The 19745-nt window shown below is 39.1% G+C and overlaps 1 protein-coding gene and 1 long non-coding RNA gene across 6 annotated transcripts in view; both read left to right on the forward strand.

The window, feature by feature from the left end:
• epha3 (eph receptor A3) overlaps window positions 1-8393 on the forward strand; it is an 88034-nt gene extending 79641 nt beyond the window's left edge. For 3 of the 5 annotated variants that reach the window (XM_020614439.1, XM_020614441.1, XM_020614442.1), the window contains 2 exons: window positions 429-584; window positions 5733-8392. In XM_020614439.1, coding sequence (XP_020470095.1) covers window positions 429-584; window positions 5733-5838 — 262 coding nt within the window. In that variant the 3' untranslated portion in view covers window positions 5839-8392. Of the gene's footprint in view, window positions 1-428; window positions 585-4125; window positions 4244-5732 lie in introns of all 5 variants that reach the window. The other 2 variants (XM_020614443.1, XM_020614440.1) reach the window with 2 other exon arrangements.
• Window positions 8394-18540: 10147 nt separating this feature from the next.
• Window positions 18541-19291, forward strand: LOC109968271 (uncharacterized). The gene is made up of 3 exons (XR_002276075.1): window positions 18541-18661; window positions 18747-18832; window positions 18904-19291. It is a non-coding gene; the product is annotated as an uncharacterized LOC109968271 (long non-coding RNA).
• Window positions 19292-19745: the final 454 nt, after the last annotated feature.

Genomic DNA, 19745 nt, shown 5'->3' on the forward strand with positions numbered 1-19745 from the left:
TATTGTTTATTTCCATTACACATCGTTTCCCTGTAATTTCACTGCTATTTTCACACCTCTCAACCCTTGCAGTAAGGAAGCTTATTTGCTGACAATGTTCTGTACAGTCTTTTATTCTGCCACTGATATTGTTGCACTGCTCATTGTAAATAGTCAGCCAACACTGCTGCAAACACTGCTGCTACTGGTGCTAGTGTTTTCATAGCATTCCGTAAGCCCTGCTTCCATCAAAGTATCCATTTGACAACATCAGTGACTAAATATCTACTCTGTACTCCGATGTTGTAGCGATGTTTCGCTTCCTAAAGTGCTGGTTGAGTGAAAAGCAAAAGACAGATGTAGTAATAATAAGATTACACTGTCAGATGATGATCTTGTGGGGGCTAATGTACTTGTGTTCCTGAAACTCCTTCTTCTCCCCCCTCCAGGCCAGCCAACTTGTTGCTGGATCGAAGCAGTTCAGAGGTTCCCTCGATGGGGACAATGTGCGACTGGATGGATGGAATGAGGACCTTGCCCTGTAAGGAGGCCTTTTCTGGGGTCAGCTACAGCTCCTGTGACACCCTGGCCAAGACCTCCACAGAGTAAGACAACAACAGCAGGCATGCATGTTAGGCTTCTCTGCCTATTCATGTCACCAGTGTTTACAGGGAACCTGTATCTGTGGCAAGGCCCAGGAATTTGAAGAGGCTCTTGGTGAAGATCACACACACACACACTGATGTTTTAAGTAAAACCAGCTATGGAACCATTGCTAAAGGTGTCCAGATGAAAGTCATTATAACTCATGATAATGACACACTTTCAGTTTAGCAACCACTGACTGAGACAGTGAGCGCATGAAATAAAGAGAGATAAATCGAGAAACAATGATGGAGAGAGGAGAAGATTCAATCCATTTAGGGAATAAGAGAGCAACCAAAAGATTGGAGATAGAGTCATTTGAAAGAGAAAATAATAGGCTTAGATGTCAAATACATATACAAAGACATAGCACTCTCCATCTGTGGAACATGATAATGCAAAGCAAAGATCAAGCAAATATTGTCAGAAAACTATTTTCATGTCAAATTTAGGTAAATCACATTTAGAGAGCTCACACTGCGGGAGCTATTCAGGTATGATGACCTGTGTCTCATTGACCATATACAGTAAGTAGTAGTAGCTGATAAGTCATTATTTCAGCAACCTCAAATATGTGATCACTTACTGTATGTTCATGTACAACTTTCATAGCAAATGTAATACCACTTTTTTAATACAGCGCAAATAGGTGTTCCAGATGCTGAATATATCTTTAAAAAGTCTTAAGACAGCACAAATAGGTGTTACAGATGCTGAATATATCTTTAAAAAGTCCACTGTCAGTGTATTTGATTCGTTTTTCCTACAAAATCTGCTCCTGGCAACTAAATTTTCTTGGTTATCTTTAGGCAAGTCTGGTTTCCTAATGTAAAAGTCAGCAGCACTGGTTTTAAACATAGGACACATTCGCACTTCCTGGTTAAGAAAAATATTAATGATGAATATAACTGAGATAGTTCCTCAAATATTTGTACAAATATTTTTTGTTAGAGGTTGAGCTGGTGTTTTGGTGGGAAATGATATGTAGGTGCAGGGTATTTGTCACATCCCAGGGTTTAGTGAATCAGTGTCCCTTGGTAAAGAAGAGATAGTAGCAGACACAGAGATTACAGGTCTGGCCCTGCTGACGGGATCTACAGGATGACAGAATGTTCTGAGATAGTGGATCAGGTTCTGGCTGCAGTCCTGTGCTGGCAGTCTAAAAGGACCGTGATAATATACTGGGAGATTATACTGATGGACAAACCTCCTTTGGACTTACAGTTCAGAGTGTAGTTACTACTAAGACAGGTGCCTAGTTTTAAATCTTTTTGTTGTTTTTATTGTCAATAGAAGCTACAGAAATTCTCTCTCTTGTGGCCCCACTGCTTTTGCTCTGTTAGCTTGTGCTGGTTTAACTGATGTGAAATTGTAACTTGGTAAATAATTGGACATTTCTAGTAACTGTGATCAAAGCAGCCTTTCACTGTGGTGATGTCAGTTGGTGGAGTGGTGCTGCAGCCATCTGATAACTCCTTACCAAACTGATACTCGGGGTTAACAGGGTTGGGCTGAATGTATTAGAAAGAAGCAATGTGTAATGTCCTTTTAAACAATGATGAACTGTGGACTTTAATGGTCTTTAAAATTACCAAGGGGAAGAGAGGATTTTAAATCTTTGCCAAAGGCGGCCTCCATTAGTAAATTGCAATGATGTCTAACTGAAATGTGCTAGAACATAATTTCTTGATTTTTTTTTAAAGAGCTGCTCTCAGGAAAGTGCCAAATGAAGCTTTATACCAAAAACACCAAAGGAAAATGAGGCAAAGTGCATGTTTCTCTAAAGAATACTTGTGCACTGCTGTGGAGGAGGCTTTTTTTTTTTTAATTCTAGCATTAGCGGTGCTGATTCCTCTGTCTCCTCTCTTAGGGGTGCTGTACAAAAGATTTTTTTTTTCTCCAGACATTTCTTATGCTACTTAATCAGTGAATATGTTTAATTAGTGAAAGGTTCTCTTCAGTCAGTGTGCCACAAAACAAACAATAACCCTCACTCTGCAGAATAGATGGAAATCCTCAAGAGGAACTGATAAAACACTTCACAGATAAACTGCAATGGAGTAATCTCACACTGGAGAAATCCTATTGGTCTATAATGCTGTATCTGCAGCTGTTCCAAATGGTAAAGTGGATCACTGAAGTAGTAATCCACTGAAGGCTGAGGCGCCCACGGCTAGCTCAGCTAGTCGCATTGGCTGAGACTATGCACTGCTCAATATAGATTGCTCTATTGATTTGTACAGTCTTAATCTAGTCCATGATATTCAGCACAGGGCTCGGCAAAGCTCTGACCTCTGAAGAGCAGTGATCGTACTTGGCTGCAGAATGCTGACTCATCTAGTGAAGTAATTGAAGTCCTTTTTCAAGATGAGAAAGGATGAACTGACCAGGAAATATTGCATCCTTTGGATTGTTTTCTTCATCTGGACAGTGCAGAGTGCAGGTTTTTGATTGGCCTAAACTGCTAGATAAATAAAAGCAATCTGACATTGACATTCTCTTGTACAACCAAATGTAGTATAGGAGAATACATTCAGAGCATACACACCCCTTTGAGAATCAGGGCAGACCCAATCAACATGGAACAGGCGTAAAAACAATACCATCAAATGAAACACAGTGGTTATACAGTAGACGATTGGCTTCTGTTTATGAAACAGTTTCACTTGAACTGACTTTTTACTAAACTGGAGGGAAAATAAAAGCAGCCTGCAGAGGTTTTAACTGTTAATCTTTCTCATGTGTTGGTCTTGACATGATTTGTGAAGCTTTCTAACATAAAAAACTGGTCTGTTTGATCAAGATGGGGAAAGAGCACATTTACCTGAGGGGAGTTTGGTGGCTTAGAAGCGTATAACATAAATCTGCTTTGACTCTTAACAGAACAACACAAGAACATTGTTAATGCACGTGATTTTTTTTTTAAGTTCATCGCCCTTTTAAATTTAACATCACTGTGTTGTCATTTGATGTTGTGTTGTGTTTGGTTTTCAGAAGTCATCGCACCGTTGGGCAGCCTATGGCCAGAAGGCTCCCTGTTCTTTCTGATCCCACTGAATAGTTTAAGAAAACAGGATTTAAAGTCTTTGAATGATTAACTGTTATATCCAAACGCATAGGGTCTTAATAATATACTAGTATATTAGCCTCTGTCTTGTTAAGCAACAAAGAAAAATCAACTGTTTGCAGAATCCATATTTATTGCTGCTTTTAAGTTATTTCTTGGCTTTGGTTTGGTAGATTTTGGCTGAGATGTATTCTTTTTGGCACTGACTGTCCACTAATGACTAATAAATATAGGATTTTCTGTATATTCATAAAAGTCATAAAATGACTGCTAATTACTGTCTTCAACCACAGGAGTGCCACGGTACCTAGAAGAGTACAGTTAAGGCCAAACAGTTTAACCTGACTTATTTCAACAAAAAGTTTCTGCTAAATACCATCCTCTAGAACGCACATGTTGATGACGTCTAGTGTAATGTGTTAATGTTGCCTCAGAAGAGTGGTTCTGACGGAGGTCCACGTCACACCAGCCACTTGCCCAGAATGGGAGCCGTCCATGGGGATCACCACTCTCTAACGCCCAGTTCCTCTCTGCCTCCTCAGTCTCTGGATGGTGGGTGGAGGGCAAGGGCCTAGGCCTCATGCCTGGGAACAGTAACCTACATCCAGAACCACAGATGGGCTTTCACTTGTCTGACTATTAAAGGGATAGTTATATTCAAGGATAACTCAATAGCTATGTTTCCATGTCACTGCATGCTGGATATGCTTGGACATTGTCTGATAATACAAATTAGCCTGACAGGGTACTACCCATATACAGTATGTCAGTATGTACCCGTATATGTTTCCAGGAGGTTTAGTGATGATTCTGTAAAGACTGTGGCAGTTACATGTTTTATTTTTACTAATTCTGAGAATATTACACTACAGGTAGTCAGTTTACTATAGGCTGTTAGTGTTACTGTGGAGATCTAGCCATTGTCAGTCTGGTATACTGGGGTTGTTTGTTTTTGTAACAGATAAAAAAACAACAACTTTATTTTGTTTATTGCAAAATGTAGTGTGATTTACATTTAAGGCTGTATTTGATGTGAATTAACTATCCCTTTATATAGTAGCACAAAGCGAACCACAAGTCTGTGATTTTCTGGACGGTCAAGACATTTCTAAATGTCTGCTGTTTTGGCTGCTCTTGTGAACTAAATCATCTGCTTGCAAGTAATAAAAGTCTGATTTTTTTTCTAACACATACAATGTCTGTAGAGCTAAATGTGTTGTAGAAATGCCACCACTCCAACTGTAACTCCTCTGCTTCTACTAATACAATGTCATTGTAACAGGCACAGACAGGACTCTTAATATGTGCTGTGATTTCTTTTGTACTATAACATCAGCAATGCTCTCTGTATATCTCTGTACATATTATGTGTTTTGAGGTTGCTTTTACTGTATGTTTCAAAAGGGGCTTGATAATTTAATTAACTAACTACTCTCTGTCTTTACAGTAAGTGTATGATGCATAGTACATGTTACACTGACACTGTAGCTCAAAATATTTTTAAATAGTCACACAAATGGTGTGTTCTTACACTTGGATGCATGCATGTACAGTAACTAATCTTTTAAGAGATTTTAACAAGTTAGCAGATATGTCTGAATCAGTGCTATATCCTACACATGATCATGATCCCATGCTGCTCCTCTGTACATACTTATATGCCTATATACTTGTACATTCTTAAAAGAAATTCAGTTCAGTAAAATGCAGGAAAAGCTTTTTTTTTTGCTGCTGTGGCCCTCACATGCCATTGTTTCCTTCACTGAAAGGGTCATAATAGAAGCTATCAGTTTACCCCCCCCCCACACACACACACACACGCACATGCTGTGGGAATGACAACTGCAGGTGAAAGTGAAGGGAGCAGCACTGGGACCATGTCATTTAAGGTCACGAGTGTCACATCCTCAGTCACTAATACACACTTTTTGTTCTTCTCTCCCTGTGTTTCCCTCTGTCATGTCTCTCTTCCTGATTGTGTCTCATTTTCAACCTCTCCCCTCTTCTTACTCCGTCTCTGTCACTCTCTTTCACAAACCAGGGATCTGAAAAAGGTTGGAGTGGCTATTGTGGGACCGCAAAAGAAGATCGTGAGCAGCCTCAAAGCCCTAGATTCCCATACCAAGAATGGCCCGGTACCTGTTTAAAAGATGAGCCTGTCTGTTTGTGTTAACACACTGTGGTTGCTAATCGCACTCTAACACAGTGGCTGTGTATCCAAACTAGAAATGAGTGGAAATGGAGGAAAAGTATATGATTCAAATGAGGACTTCCACTGTTTCGCTGAAAGACGATATCAAGTCCTGACAGACAAATGAAGAGAAGAGTTTAGGATAGCTTTGCTATCTAGTCAACTTGCTGACTTTTAAACCAACCATCCCTCCATAGAGTTGAAATGCCTTACAGACTAATAAGAGGGAGGAGAGGGAGGACAGAGGAAAGCCATGAAGTTCAATGAGACCTGGTCAAACTGGGATTGGACTGGGGTACAAGACCAGGACTGGGCTAACATAAAGTCTGCGCTTTCCATGATTAGCTAAACTGAACAGCATAACCTTCCCTTTACCGCATAAAGGGGACAGGCATGCTCACAGTCTCCTCCCACCAGCCTGTGGACCGAGGTGTTGAAACGCAGTGATACCTGGTGTAGCTCAGAGCACACAGCAGCAGCTCACCCAGATGCGGACCCTTCCTGGACGAATGAAATCCGAGGCGTAAGATTTTGTTGTAACTACCTACATTTACTGTTTCTATCCATGAGAGAACATGAGCTGGTACGGAAACACACGCCAATAACCGAGCCGTTTTGCTCTGTAGCTCTAACCTATAGCATTTGCATTCAGTAGATATGTCACAAAAAGCAATAATTATGATAATCAGTTAAACAGACCCATTTTATGGAAGCCATGAGTTTGTCAAATGTATAAGGCATTGAATGCTGTCCTTTGAAGGTACAGGGGCCATAACACGTCATACACACAGAATTTTCTTTATGGTGACATTTATGTTCTGTGTGCTTATAAACAGATATTGTACAGTAATAGTGTTGTGTCCCCAACCCAATGCCCTTCGTGTAAAATCTCAGGATGTACACATTTTTGTTCTATTTTCTTTAACCAGGGCAAACAAAGAGAGAGAAGGAGCAGAGCCAGGAAATGAGAGTCCAAGTTAAGAAAGAAAGGATCATAAAAAATAGGAAAAGCTTCAAGAAGGACACTGATAGGAGGACAAAAAACCCTAAATATAATAAAGCAGAGTCGTTCAAGTTTCTGCTTCAGATGTTGTTGTGTTGTGGAAGTGTTTTAAACTAGAAGTGTGTTTGTCCTTGAGTTTCTTCTTCAGGTAAGATTGGTTAGCATTGTCAGTCCTACACAGCACAAGGTACAGTACACTTTCCAGGGGAGCGATATATTCTTCATTCACACAGTTTAGATCAGTGATACTGCTCTGACGGTGTTATAAATCTATAATTGTTTTGGTCTCGTACAATAACTTATTAACAAAAGCCATGTGGGATCATTTTCTTCTTTGATTGGCAATTTCTTGTTAAATGACTGCATTCTACTGTTAAAATTTGTTCTTAATTCGTACCTCTTGGTGTGTTTAATACAAAATGTTAGAGTGGCTCCTGGAGTTGGGTCAGTTCATTGTGGGATCACCAAGCAAAAAGCTGCAGTTTTAATTTGTTTTCAAATGAAATTTGTTGTTGTTCTCATAGGGGCATTGGATTTAGCACCACTGCCCTAAACAAAATGCTTCCAATAAATGATTGTTGTCAGAGTGTACTATACAACATCCAAATAGGTTGGGATTTCCTAAAGGCACCTTAGAAATTAGATGTACAATGTTGTGCATACTTAAAGATGCATGCTTCTTGGTTTGATGTCTCCCAGCCAAACCCAAACACATATCCAATATTTCAAAACCGGCACATTGGTACTTTGTGCTGTTGGATGGGGAATATTGAACCATGATGACGCCATCTTTAAGCATGGCCCAAGCACTTAATACACAATATTTGAGCACTTTGAACAGAAATTCTATTGCCTTGGCTATAGACTAATCTTATCTAATGGACAGGGGTGGTACTGGTGCTTTTGGGAAACCCAGCCCTGCTCAGTGTGTCAGTCAGTCAGTCCTCTGTTACTTGGCCTACCTGTGGATGCTGCTGTTGCTGCTATGTGTCCTAATTAGCGTGTACATAATGTAAACCACCGTAATGATAGCATCTCACATTACAGATCCCACTATATGTACATGGCCATCCCTCTTTGTAAAAATGTTTGTACGTATAAAAGAATAAATACAAATTGTGCAGCATTTCTAATTAATAATGGGACAAAAATCATCTGTATTATATTTTATCTTGTCGGCTTTGTCTTTTTTTACAATAAAAAAGGCAATTATCAGTACATTATTATTTATTTGTTAACATTATACTGCGCGTTTTTTGTAGCATACAGGAAATTATATGTCAGTGCTATTGTGTTTTGGTTTTTGACTTTCTTTATAAACATGGAACATCTGAGAGAGCAATACTGTTATGCATCCTATATTCATATTCATTTCCTGTCTAAAGACTGACCCATGTGTCTGTGTGAGAGTTTCTGTGTGCAAATGTAGATGACCTTGTCTACCTACTAATGTAAAATGATTTGTAGTGGAAACATTTATTTTTTTATAATAAATATTCACAAAATATTTTCCAAAAAATTGACAGTGACTTGGTCCTGTGTTTTTGTTTCATCAGATGATGATGTCACAGACCAAAAAAACAATATTAGCTTAAAAGTAATATTAGACCACAAGTGGATGTCAAACATTAATATTGCAGATATCATTTCACATTCAGCAATAGGGCTGCAAAACATGGACAATATATAACTCATATATTTTGGTTGAATATAAACATCTAGATTACTGTATCTTAATTTTCAAGCAACTTTCACTAATTGGTGTGTTTCAGGTTATTGGTGGTTATAACCTGGCCAGTGGTTTTAGTGTGTGGCATTGACAGATTTCATAATAACATACAAATTTGGACATGCTTAAATGTTGATGCATTTAAAACATACCCAAACAATAATATTGCAAACAAAAAATGGAAGAATAACAGGAAACTTCAATTTGATTTTTAATTAACTCAGGCTGTACTTTAACCATAGTTTATTTGCATAGCCATGATCATTTTCTGCACATAACTTTTTTAAAATGTTGGCTTTGGACATCTAAAAACATGATTGAATGTTATCTCAGGGTTTACATTAGTCCCCATTATCAATGCTTTGTCTATAGATTTGTCACAAGACTTCACCCCTGGACCTACTACACTTTTTCCAAAAACCCTCCTACATTTGTTATTAAGTACATTTGTACAGGTCTCTATTTCTAAGTACTCTATTTTTATTCCTACTTATCCCATTTCACAATGAGCATTCCACTGTCTGCATTGTTTACTGCCTGTTTATACTGCTTATTTTGAATTGTTTGCACTGTTTGTTGCTTGTTAATACTGCTTATTTTGTTATATTACACAGCCTTATGCTGGATTACTTTTTACTTGCCCCTTGCATGGGGATATGTACATGCACATTGAGAGCCGATGTACCAGAGTCAAATTCCTCGTGTGTCCGACACACCTGGCCAATAAAGCAGATTCTGATTCTGAAGTTCCCGCCGTATCCGCCTCAGCCTCACTTTCTAATCCCTTCAACCCTGCTGCCACCTTCATTTTCCCTTGGCCATGTCTAATACAGCATTTTGTTTCCAGCACGCATGGTTACAGCTTGTGTGATTTCAATGTAGAAGATCTGCTCTTTCTCTCCTTTCGCTGACTGGAGGAGATGAGCAAAGGGGAAGAGTGATGGTCGCTCTGCTCAGTGTTGAAAAGCTGACTTTATCCAGATGTTCACAGGCAGATGTGCACAGAGAAAAAACAGGACACTGCCCCCCTCAAATCAGGAAACAAAGAAGAAAGAAGAGGAGGGAAATGTGTGAAAAGTTCTGTAAAAGTCATTTCCCACCTTTAACTATGTACATCTTTATACAGTACAATCAAAAGGCATTTTGTAAAATTTTATTTTATTTTATTTTATCTGAGTTTTGACTGTTCTCACTGTTTCGGTATGGGCTTAGATGTGAGAACGATAACTGTCAGTTATTCAAGTTAAAGACTTATTCATTAAATATATTTATGCTGACTTAAGATTGTATTTTTTTTCCTTGTTTAGTTTTGTTGCTGTTTTGTTTTGTTTTGAGTTTTGTATGTCATCTGTTCTCTGCATTATGACTGCAGGACTGTATTTTTGCCCTTTGCATCAACAGTACTTGTTTTCATTTATAGATAGCATGAGATATTGAAATATCATCTAAGATTTTATCTAATTCTACCCAATTTTTGAAAAACATGTTTAACTGATTAGGCACTTTTTTATGATGTTTGTATTAAACGGCACTTCAGTAGAGCTAAATACACTTAATTTATTTATTTTGGGAGAAAAAGGGAGAGCTTAGCCCATATCGTCTCCTCCCCATTTGGTGATGTTTCATCCCTTTGAAGCCAGTTCTGTGGCCACATCCCTCTATCTCTCCTCTCTTTCTTTGGTTAAAAACTGGCATCCAGCTGTGTGCAGCTGCTTCGCAGGGCCTGACGCCATGTTGTAAACTCATAAGGCGCAGTTCAATTCTACCCCTGAGGCCTACAGCGAGGATCACATGCCTATAAACTGACTTTCTGGGTTCAGAGTTCACTGATGAAGAGCCAGGATGTCATGTGTTAATTCTCTTTATCAGTTCTTAGTTCCACTCCATGCTTATCTTTCTGTAACAGTAGACTGTGGAAGAAATGTACAGAATGTGCAAAAACGCACACAAAGCAAGGCACTGCTGGAAAAAAAGAGAATCTTACATGTAAACTTCAGGGAGCACCGAGCTGTCACAGTTCAGTACACATGCACACATATAGTGTAAAGGCATATGGATATTGGTTGCTGCTTTTGCACTGTCTGTGCTCTCTGTGGAACCTAAACACACCCTGACTCTTCAATCATTTTATTACTAAAGTAAAATGCAGAAAAATAACAGTACACACACACACACACACACACACACAGGTCCCAGGACTATGGTGCTCAAACCACTTCTGTCACTTTAACAAATGGTGCCATCACTGAGAAAAGTGAAGCTATCACATATGGCATATTTGTCTTTTTAAGTGGAAAGTAAAGGTTTGATCAAGCTAGACCCCTGACAAAATCGTTGTCATCGAGGCATCGCAAGTGCAAAAAAAACAACAACAAAAAAACAAACTGCTGCTACTGTGATTGTGTCCTTTTGTTTTTATTTTTTTAACTAACTTGCTCTAGGGTAGCAGGAAGATAAAATCACTAAAGAAAATGTAATAAAGATGTATAAAAAGTATTTATTTTGTCAAGCATAAGCATTACAAAAACAGCTCTACAGGGCAATATATACAGTATGTCCCAATAATTATTTCTGGCCATAAAAGGAGACAATAATAGCTTTAAAACTTTAAATTGAAAACTGGAAGGTATTTTATGGTTATATTGAAGATTAGTCAATTTGATTATAGTTTGTGTTTACCCCAAAAATTTCCACAAATGGCCTCCACGAACCCTGAAAACCTAGTCTGGAGCACAGCCCAGAGCCCTCTTTGAATGATTGTAATGATTTCTGAGGAGGCAGTGCTATTGCCACTCTCTCTATTAATGGCTGAAGCGAGGCTATAGAGCTGCTGGTTCTGCCTGCTGTTAACACCGTTGCCTGTACCAGAGAGAATTGATTTTCCGTGGTAGCTGAGTGATGTGGAGCGACTGCTGGCCCTCTGATGTCAGCACTCTGTCATCCCTCCCTCTCTTTGTCACTCTCTGTTCTCCTTTTCCCATCGCTTTCCTGTCCTTCCTCTGTTTCTTTTCAGTCCACTATGTTTTGCTCTGCTTGCCCTTTCTGGCCTCTGTCCACCTTTTGTGCTCCTCCTCTGCTCTTATCTTCTCGCCTCTCCATTTACATAACTCTCCACATCAATTCAGCTTTATTGGCATCATGTAGCAATGCATGTTATATTCATTAAGCTCAATTTATAGTAATTATCAGTCCATTACTATCAATTTAACAGAGGTAAACGGCCCTCCCACACACACACACACACACCTCAACCCTTCCACTATTACATGATGAGATTAGGATCCTAAATAAGAACTCAGTTGCCACTGCTGTCAAACTCTTTGCATCATTCACATGAATGAATTTCACACAGTTAAGTGTGATAGTCTTTATTTTGGAACAATATGGTTTTGGTTAACTTCATTTTGAGCTCTCATAGATGCAGTGTTTGTAAATTTGCCCATTAGAGCAAGTACACTTACAGACATTTATACATTACATTTATTTGTGTTTCTTGCAAAATTTCAACCACTACAGACATACATATGATACATGTAGAAAACACTCTGGTGTACACACTTCAGGTTTCTTGATATTCAGAGGGTTGTAGGATATTTCTACTACAGTATGGAGACATATTGTGTTTCCTAGATAGAATTTATTTTACAAAAACAAAAAAGATTAGAAGGTATGAAACGTATAAACATGTATGAATCTCACACTGACACATACTGTACACATACTTTCACACAAACTCAAAAGTCAGTTTCTCTCTTTCTCTCTCTCTCTCTCTCCCTTTCTGCCTCCCAATTGCCCCATCTTTCCATCCACATATTAAGGCGATATATCACTGGGATCAAACCCAGTGTGTGACAGCCAGTGACAGGCTGATTTACTGGTGGGTTTCCTCTATGTCTGTGAGTTTTATGATTGGGGTCGAGGGCCATGGGCACAGGGATACAATTTTGACAAGGTCTCTCTTTGACTACTGTTGTTTCTAGCGCGTTTAATTCCTTCTTGTTCAGTTTGGCCCCTGTGAATTGCACGGCCACATGCTAACGCCACCTTTGACTTAAACAGCTGAGTTCCAGAAGATGTTGCGCTCATAGGCCATATTTATTTTCAGGCAGGTTGACATCATTTTGTAAAAAAGTCCAAAAGATTTCTTTGCACAACTTAAAACTGAACAAGCCCTCAAACCACATATACAGTATGTTTATTAACAACCCCAAACTTGTGATCTCTTGTAATGTCATCTTGTCTTTCACATTTTCTCTCTTCTGTTATATAATGCTGACTCTCTGTTATGTTTTTGATCTCAAGCTGAAGAGATGAGATTCTAGCTAATCCATACTTCGTCATGAGGAGCCAGGAACCATGACCTAATCAGTGAACACATCACTACATCTGTGGCTGGAAAGCTGTGACAAAACAGTGAACACGACAAATGACACAGGCTCGCATACTGCTGAGGCTATAAGCATGAGTGCATCCACATAGTACATAAAGTGGGGTTTTTATCATTCTCACATCCACTTTCTTCTTTTCTGCCTCTTCCTTTGCTCCTTTGTGCTCTTCTTGAGTGTTTCCATGTCAGCTAAGTAGACATGGCTTTCTGGCCCTTCCCCAACATACTGTAAGTCAGTTCAGATTTTACCACAGTCTGTCTGTCAGCCAATCCAACAGTCAGTCAGTCATACCACACTAGTCCTGCAGGAATGTGGAGGAAGAGACAGCCTTGAGTTAGTTCTTTCATTGTCAGTCATTTCATTTCAATGTGATCATGGTGAGGAAGAGAATGAGGAAAAATGTATTCAAGTGTAATATCGTGGTAAATGTTGTTGAAAAGCCATAAATGTTGCATGATTCACATATGTGTGATCTGTTTATGCTGCCAAGCCATATAATTTGATGCTTTTGAGCAGGGATCATATTTCCTTTAAGATCAAAATTATACAAGCTAGTCGATGACTGACTTGTGTAAGGCTGTCATAGGGCTCTGCTGTTTCTGCCTTGTTCCCTCTCAGATACACACATAAGGAAAGTAAAGCAATTTACTTCTGCGTTAATTCTGCCTGACATTTACAATTACCACTGTGTTTGGTTGCAGCAGGGCCAGCTTTAACAGGGTTGTTGACTGTCAAACTCAGTTAAATCTCTTTAGATCTCAGCCCTCCTTTCATGGGGACCTTATTGTTGGTGTGTGTAAATGTGTGTGCGGATGAGGAAGGTCAGTGTGTACTTTAATTGTACAGTTCTAAATTAATGTGAGCATGTTCAGTGTTAGGTATGGCAAAGCTCAGTAGGCCTGCATGGGAAATTTCTATGTTCATGTGAACACGTGCACCTGTGTACACCGGGAAAGACTTTGAATGGCCCAGCGGGGGCCTTCAGTGACCAGATGGAGCTTATTGCTACGATGAGAAATGATAAATCCCTTCTACTTCCAGTGATTATTGTGAGATGGAAAATGACATTAGCAAGCCAGGCAGTATTGGCCGGGTTTTCATGCTCTCTTGATTTTGCTTCCTCTCCAGTTACGGGCATCCAAACAGTTCAGGGAAGTGGCTGCTGTAATTTACTAATGACATGAACACTTAACAGGGGACAGACAGACAGACTCATGAGGACTGTCAGACACGTTGGTATTGATTTAGTAAGATGACACTTTGTCCTAATGGAGGCATTATGCAGTTTATACAATATCAAAGCAGGCCGCTGGAGGAATGGACCTAACATTTAGGGGCAATAAAATACTTTTTGTTTTATTGATCACGTCAGACTACATACAGTATATTTATATACGCACTGTACGTATGGAGAGAATTATGCAATAGAGTATGATGAGCAGGATATGTTTTGGCTGTAAATGTGAGGAAAAAAAAGGACTGACAGCAATCATCATTCTCACACAGCTTATATTAAGAAAAAGTAGTTTAAACAAACCTCTCTATGCTGAGATTTATTTGTTGGGATTGTGTAATGCACATTCTTTACAAGTTCATTGGTTCACTGACTGAAAAATAGCTTTCAAGGTAATGGGTGTGTATACTTTTTTTAAATGTAATCTCAGTATAACACACTGTTTTTACTAAACAGGTATGCAAAGATAGTTCAGTGTTTCATTTTGCTGAGCCTCCTAAATTAATATTTAGATACTAGTAACGAAGGTATTAAACTTGTAAGATAAAAAATATAGCATTTGTGAAATACATTTATTTTCTATTAAACAACAGTATAAAGATGAAACATATGACAATAAGAGTATTAACAAACCAGTCTGTGCACTTACAGAACTACAGCACATACACAACACACAGGATAGAAATACTGAAAGTTCTGGATTATTTCAACAAGTCAATAAAAAAGAAAAACAATTTAAGTACAGTAGCAAGAGATGAATAAGACAAATGTTAGATTTCAGCTTTGACCACACCTTGGAAAACTGAAACACTGCAAAAAGGCAGATGAGACACAGACAGACAGAGCGGGGCACCTTGCCTACTTTCCCTTATAACAGAGGTATGGCTATCAAAGCCTTTTTAACAATGTGATGGTCTGCTAGCGCCTCAGTCTATGTGGATGGAAAATGTGAGGAGAGATCCTAGTAAAGGTCCAGTCTCATCAAGTCCACACTAACCCTTCAACTCTCCCCCACAGTTTTTTGCTATGCCTAGAAAACATTCTTAAGTTTGGACTTTTGTTAGATCACTTTAAACAAATAATGAATCAAGAATTTCATATTGTCTTACAAACCTGGTTAATAAAAACTAAATAACTCGGTTTGATTCTTTACTACAGTAACGCTGCTTGTTCACACATTCACACATTTTTAAAATTCTGCATTACAAGCATTTTAGTGATGTCTGTTTTCTTGTATGACAATAAACAACTTACATTATGAAGATTAAGAAATAGAGCAGTATATTTTTATTAACATTTATCCTTTATTGGTTTAATAACAAACTAAACAGCTCTTTGACTAAATAAATAAGTGGTCAAGACTCCCTTTTTCCCAGGGTGATGTTACTCTAAATTGAAAGATAATATCAATACACACATTACACTAAACATGCTCTGTACCACGGTTTCCTACATAAGAGCTTGCCACTCTTCAAACAGCTCAACTGTGATTATCTAAACAGAATTGTGCCAGGAAATCAGATCCAGCCCTTTGTTTACACTCGACATATTTCAAACTGTTTCAGTCATCTCACCTCTGTAGAGCTTGGAAATCTCATCTTACAGTCGGAGTCCCTATCTGGATGAGATCAGAAACTAGTCATCAGAGCCGAGACCATCTGTTTACACCAAGACAAGCCGCAGAGCTCTGACTCAGGGTTACTCAACACCCCCCAGGCGATGCAGCTGACTTCCAGTGAAAAAACAGGTCTTGTGGCATAGAAGCCACAGCTCTTCATAACCACTCTGATCTAAACAACAGGACTGGAGTGTTGTGGAAGCTAGTTATGACTAAAGTAAAGATGCTATATTGAGCTGTCAACCAGTCAGTATTTTCCATGCCTTATACGGTGGATATGATGCAATTTAGTTTATTATTATTATAGGTTTTAATAGCCATCCCTGGTAGGCAGGTGGTTAAGGCACAGTGCTCTCGCTGCTGCGGCCCGCGTTTGAATCACGGTTGCGTCAGGAAGAGCATCCAGCGTAAAACATGCGCCAAATGTCAACATGCGAGTCGTCAGTGTGACGATTCGCTGTGGTGACCCCTAAATGGGAAAAGTCTTGAGTGACTTTCTTATTATTCAAGGTTTTAATAGAAAAGAAGAAGGCTTTAATAGATAGTATATGTAATGTGTTTTTGATTACTGCAAATTTAATGCAAAAAAACCCCAAAAGTTTGCAACCACGTTTGCATTTGAATCCAGTGAAATCTACGTCAGTAATATTATATTTGACTGGTGGGTTCATCTTGCACGTTTAGTGAAAGCTGATTTAAATAGGCAACAGGCTTTGGAAATAACCTCTTACATCAATCCTAATGCACCGTCTCTGTCTACCTTCTCACCTAATTTCAGTTATATTTTACCACTGGTTAAGAGAGCAATGTTTAGAAATTTGTTGGTGTCAGTGTTGACTTACTTTAGTACATATTTGGTTACTTTTCAGAACTGATGTGCACAGATGAAGACCTTATGGTTCAGTCAGCACAGTACATATATCATCTCATCTGTACTCTTAGTGTCCAAAAACTCTTTAAGACTTTCATTTCACCAACTGAATGAAAAAACATAACTTTTTTCATGAATATCCATCACATGATTTGCTGCAGATAAGTCTGTCTGAATATAAAACCTTATAATAAACAAATTTCCAGTGGGCCAGCCAACAACAACAGACATTAGCAAGCAACTGTCTCATTCCCCAGCTACATTATTCCCATACATTGGGTAATTCCCCCTTTTGTGTAATTGCATGTAAAAGCCATTATCATCTGGGTCCATGCTAATCATATTTTGAGGCTGGGCTCTGGGGTAATTGTTGAACTTTCTGTCAATGTGTGGAGATAGAAATGCAGTCCTGGCACTGGTATAGCTGCAGCTGCTTCCCTTTTCAGGTCTGAACCCCAAAACCGCTTTTCTCCCTGCCCTGAAGTGGACTATGGACCATAGTTAATTTCTTTTAGATGTCTTAGAGTTTTATTATTGTTACCGTTCCTTTAGAGTTGGCATTTCACTCCTCCAGATGAGAAGCATTCTAGCATTGCTCAGCCAGAGTGGATAGCGAGAAACAGAACAAAAAGAAGGGAGAGAAGGCAGGAGAAGTTCATGTTAGCAGTGTATGTAGAGGCAACAGTCACAGAGCAGCTTGATTTTTGGAAACACTTAGACTCATCAGTCAAAAGACCTGCACCTGCACCAGTGTTTGTGTTTCTGTGAGAGCAAGAGAGCTATACTGTAAATATGCAAACATATGTCAATGTGAATGTGTGTGTGGTCACATGTGTATATGTGCACATGTTTGTGTGGGATGGATTTTAGTTTTGGAGACAATGAGTACTCTATCTATGCTGACTCAGCATCCACACAATTAATATAGGCTGATTTTATTTAGAATAAATCCAGAACTTTATCCCCAAAATCTATTTTCACAATGTGTTGAAGCCTCTACACACCACAGTCCCACTGCTGAGATCTTCTCAGGACTGTTTTATCCAACCAAACAGGCCTATCCAGTTTTACTATCATGACAAAACCCATCAAGGCAAACACCACTGGTCAAGATGGAAACAGCTAATGTTGCAACTGCAAATCCATTTTTAATGAAAAAGAATAACTGAAACAAATAACTGACTAGAGTCCGAACAGCAGTCTGTTTTTGGTCAGACAATGTGGACCCTGTCTCCTCCCAGCAGCCCACAGTTTTAGATTATGAACCAGAAACTCAGCAGAGAGGACATGTGAATCACGCTGAGATTGAAAATTCATTCCTTGATCTAGACTGTGTAGATTCATGACTGGATTAAATAAAACTCATAAAATCACACTTGATATTAAGGTTGTGTTTAGGTGTCTGGGCTATTTGGGGCAGTGTTCACTCACGGGTATAGGTTGTTCACTTTGTGTTCAAAAGCAGAGACATCCTGTCGCTTAATATGAAAGAATCGATAAACAGGCGATCATGTCGCTGCCTGTACCTTTAACTAAACAGGTTTTCCTGCCACTTGCCATTACATAACAACCAACATACCGGCACTGGTCAACAAACAGCCTGATTATCGGATAGGAAGTGGGCCAATGGGTGGTCCCGCAGACCAATCGTCCAATCAACAGTAAGGGCCGTGCGGAGTGGGCGGGGCTGCGAGCCTTTTTGAACTGTGAGAGCGACTGGTGCAATTGTTTGTTGAGACTGCCACGCATCCGGTAAGTCTCTGTGAGTTGCTGTAATCTCAGTCTGAGCGTTGGATATTGATTCAAATACCTTGGTTTGGCGCCAGGACGTTAGCAAACCTATTCAAAGGCTAAAACAAGCTGAGGGAAGTCATTTAGAAATTGTGCTCAACTTAGCTTTGTTGTACCTGCAGGAAAACGGAGTTCTGGGTGTCCGGTAAGGCCCAGAGCTTTTATTTAAGAAAAAACGGTTTGTATTAATGGTTACTTAACTCATAATCATTTGCTTCCTCCTGCTACAGGTATGTGATGCACAAACACTCTGTGGAAGCTCGGCTGCGGTTTATGTGCTTCTGAGAAAACAATCAGAATCTGCTTTATTGGCTAGGTATGTCGAACACACGAGGAATTTGATTCTGGTACATCGGCTCTCAGTGTGTAAATTTTAGTCATTTAAAGAACATCGGAAAAACAAGACACTGGGTTGAACCCGTCTGGATTCACAAGGACTGTGGAAACTGGACCAAAAAGGTGAGTGACAGCCTGGAAGTTGGCTAATGTAGCCATACTGTGTTGTAGGCTAACCTCACCTGTGCTGCTTCATGTTTAGCTTGCTAGCTTTTTAACAAAACAAAGGCTGGTTGTTGAGGAAAATGTGTTTGACTTTACTGCGCCATGAGCAGCAGACCAGTGTAGTAAAGTGTCTTCATATTTATCTGAAAGTTCATGTGTTTCAGCAAGTAGACGGTCAGAGGGACACACAAGCGCCTGTTGGTTCACAGGTTTCACAAGAAGAAAATGCTTTCGGTCTGAACATTGTGGGCCCCAAGTTAACTGGCTGAGTAGAAAGCAGGGGTTTATTGTGAGTTCAATGACAAAATAATTATCTCAGTTCTTCAATGCTCAGTTTTAGTAATTTGTTAATGCAGTTATTAAATTTGACAATTTAAGTCTAATTCAATAATCCATTTCAGTTCAAAGGGGCTTTATTGGTATACAGGCTTTAACAATGTTGCTAAAATTATAATCAAATTAGAATCTGTTTATAGGTACTTCATTATTTGTAAAGTTTAAAATATAAAATTTTAAAGTGTGCTTGTGTCTATCATTCACTGTCCCCCATGTTATGGTATATTGATACATAGGGCAACCAGACAGGCCGTTCCTCCCTCTCCTACAGAGTAAAAAATTTCAAAATGAATGTTTTTCCTTTTTTAGATTTTTATGTGATGTCCTACTGAAAGTGTAATAGGCATAGATCTAGGCTGCCAGGCACATAAAACTTCTAGGAGAAACTCTTA

Source organism: Monopterus albus, unplaced genomic scaffold, assembly GCF_001952655.1.
Source record: "Monopterus albus unplaced genomic scaffold, M_albus_1.0 scaffold146.1, whole genome shotgun sequence".
NCBI lineage: Eukaryota > Metazoa > Chordata > Actinopteri > Synbranchiformes > Synbranchidae > Monopterus > Monopterus albus.